The sequence below is a fragment of the Priapulus caudatus genome, unplaced genomic scaffold, assembly GCF_000485595.1.
Source record: "Priapulus caudatus unplaced genomic scaffold, Priapulus_caudatus-5.0.1 Scaffold202, whole genome shotgun sequence".
Classification (NCBI taxonomy): Eukaryota; Metazoa; Priapulida; class Priapulimorpha; order Priapulimorphida; family Priapulidae; genus Priapulus; species Priapulus caudatus.
This window is the reverse complement of record NW_014577263.1, coordinates 339,649-342,014: the sequence shown is the minus strand read 5'-3', so window position 1 is coordinate 342,014 and position 2,366 is coordinate 339,649. Positions and strand designations below refer to the sequence as shown.

The 2,366-nt window shown below is 46.9% G+C and overlaps 1 protein-coding gene across 1 annotated transcript in view; it reads right to left on the bottom strand.

Annotated features, from left to right (window-relative positions):
- LOC106807237 (serine/threonine-protein kinase Nek10-like) overlaps positions 1–2,366 on the bottom strand; it is an 18,062-nt gene that overhangs the window by 10,625 nt on the left and 5,071 nt on the right. Inside the window, exons 5-7 of the mRNA XM_014809525.1 lie at positions 2,058–2,224; positions 1,643–1,732; positions 859–1,093 (exon numbers count right to left, since the gene is read on the bottom strand). Coding sequence (XP_014665011.1) covers positions 859–1,093; positions 1,643–1,732; positions 2,058–2,224 — 492 coding nt within the window. The remainder of the gene's footprint in view (positions 1–858; positions 1,094–1,642; positions 1,733–2,057; positions 2,225–2,366) is intronic.

Genomic DNA, 2,366 nt, shown 5'->3' with positions numbered 1-2,366 from the left:
CAATTATATTTATACCTAACTGCTATTTAACTAAACGATTTTTATTTTAGGATAAATTCGTCCATATTATAACTGAATATAAAAGTTGTTTATAAGAAATTGCAATCCTTCTCTTCTAAAATAAATAAATAACGCTACGCGAGTGGTCTCCACTTTTCATCGCATTTCTCACATCAGCACGTCATTACTGAACGCTCACGCGCGCAAACGAAGCGTCTAGAACTCACTGGCAGCAGTCTCGCCGCTCCGCCCGTCTCCGCGAAGCTGCTCAGGTAGATTGCATCCCTCATCATCAGGCGGACGCACCTCACGACGCGCAGGAGGGAGGGCGGCGCGCGTCCGCCCACGCACTCTCCGCAGCAGAGTCTCCGCTCGACCAGCGAGAGGAAGACCTTCCTCTTCAGGTCGGCGTGGTCCCCGGAGGAGAAGTCTCGCGCGTTCCTGTAGCGCAGACTGCAGAATGCGCGGCAGGGGAGGAGAGGAAGGTTCAGTCACGCGAAGTAACGCGCAGGTTTCTTAATTTACTGAGAGTAAACCGAGAATTTGTTAAATATATATTATGGAAAGTATATTAACCCCAATAGTAATAATAAATAATAATCATCATCATAATAGTAATTATAATAATAATAATTATAATTATTATTATTATTATATATAATTAAATTAATAATATATTATATGTAATATTATAATTGCATATAATATAAAATATGTCTCGTAAATACATGCAAGGGTAGAACGAGCAAAGCAATTCGCTTGCATGCACGATATTCAGCGAAGCATGCAAGGAGGCAGACAACAAGACTGCCCACGCTAATTTAACCCACGCAACGCAAGACCGAAACATAAGATCACCTGCTTCGTGGTGACGGACGACATCGCCGCGGCGACGGCGGAGGAGGATCCGGGACTCTCCGTCAGACACGGCAGCACGTCCTCATCGCCCGGGAAGCCGTCCTGCAGCAGAGAGAGGAAGATGGGGATGCCTCCCTGAAGGCGGATGTCGTTGCTGAGATCGGCGTCCTGCACGAGGTTGACCAGCGTCCAGACAGTGTTCCACACCAGCTCCACGCTGCCGCTGTGCAGCAAGCTACGGACGGAGGAAAGATTGTAGCATGAATCACTGCGTGCGTCATGACTCACTCGTGAGCTACGGACGGGACGGTAGTAGCAGACGGTGTTCCACACCAGCTCCACGCTGTGCAGCAAGCTATGGACGGAGGAGAGATAGTCAGGAGTCTGCTAACCATGTTAGAAGGGAACGACGAATGGAAGACGACACGTGCTTCATTGACTCACTCGCGAGCTATGGATTGGAAGGTAGTTGCGGGACGCGAGGTCAGACGTCTGCCACTGACGTTAGAAGGAAACCGCGCCGCTGTGCAGCAAGCTACGGGTGATGGGAAGATAGTTGCGGTCAGGAGTCCGATGTACATGCGCGGCGGCGGATGTAAGCTATCGGTTATCTACGACATTCTAGGTAAAATGTGACGACAACAGGATGGCGCTAGGCGACGCAGGGTAGGCGCAATTAATCGCGGATCGATCGTTAGCAACATTTTCGACTACGCAGTATAGATGTCGCAATAACGATCATTAATGAGAGAGTTATATTGATTAGTTTGTTAGGAATGTTTACCTTAGTAGAGTGGGCAGGCCACGATACAGTTTCACGTCCTCCCGTCCCACAGGCTGGCAGCTGATCAACCTTAGAAGCTGAGAGGCAAGCCTAAACATGAACAGTAAGCAGATTAATCGATAATAAATCAATTTCTCTGAGTATTTCCGAATTACTATGAATTCGTCAAGAAGCGTCGATAGCACCGCCACACACGACATCCCAAAAATGCCGTAATGTGGCTTGAAATTTAATATTGATATAAAAAATGGAATTAAATAAATATCGATATATAAATTTGATATCGATTATAAAATAAAGCTTAGATTGTATTTATGTGACGTTAAACAATTCAGCGATATCCGATACATTAATTACAACGCGAAATCATGGCTGGCATCACCGATTAGGACCTTGCGCACAATATCGTTCGCACCTCTTAGAGAATAAATCGTAGGCTTGCAGTATCTTGAGCAGGGATTCGGTGACGTTGATGCTTGCCAGGGCGGTGGCGCACGCTGCGTCTTCAGCTATGCTTATGAGAGCACGCAGCACACTGTGCAGCACACTCACGTCTCTCGTCGCCAGCAGCAGCACAAGATGCTGAGGGGAAATCAAGCTGCTCGTTAACGTGGCACATAACAAGACTTGAAGGTTTAAGGATACTGTAAGGGTTGGGAGGTGAATTTCGGTCGAAATTTCAACACCCACTTTATTTGATAGATCGCAGCCATGGGCAGCTATG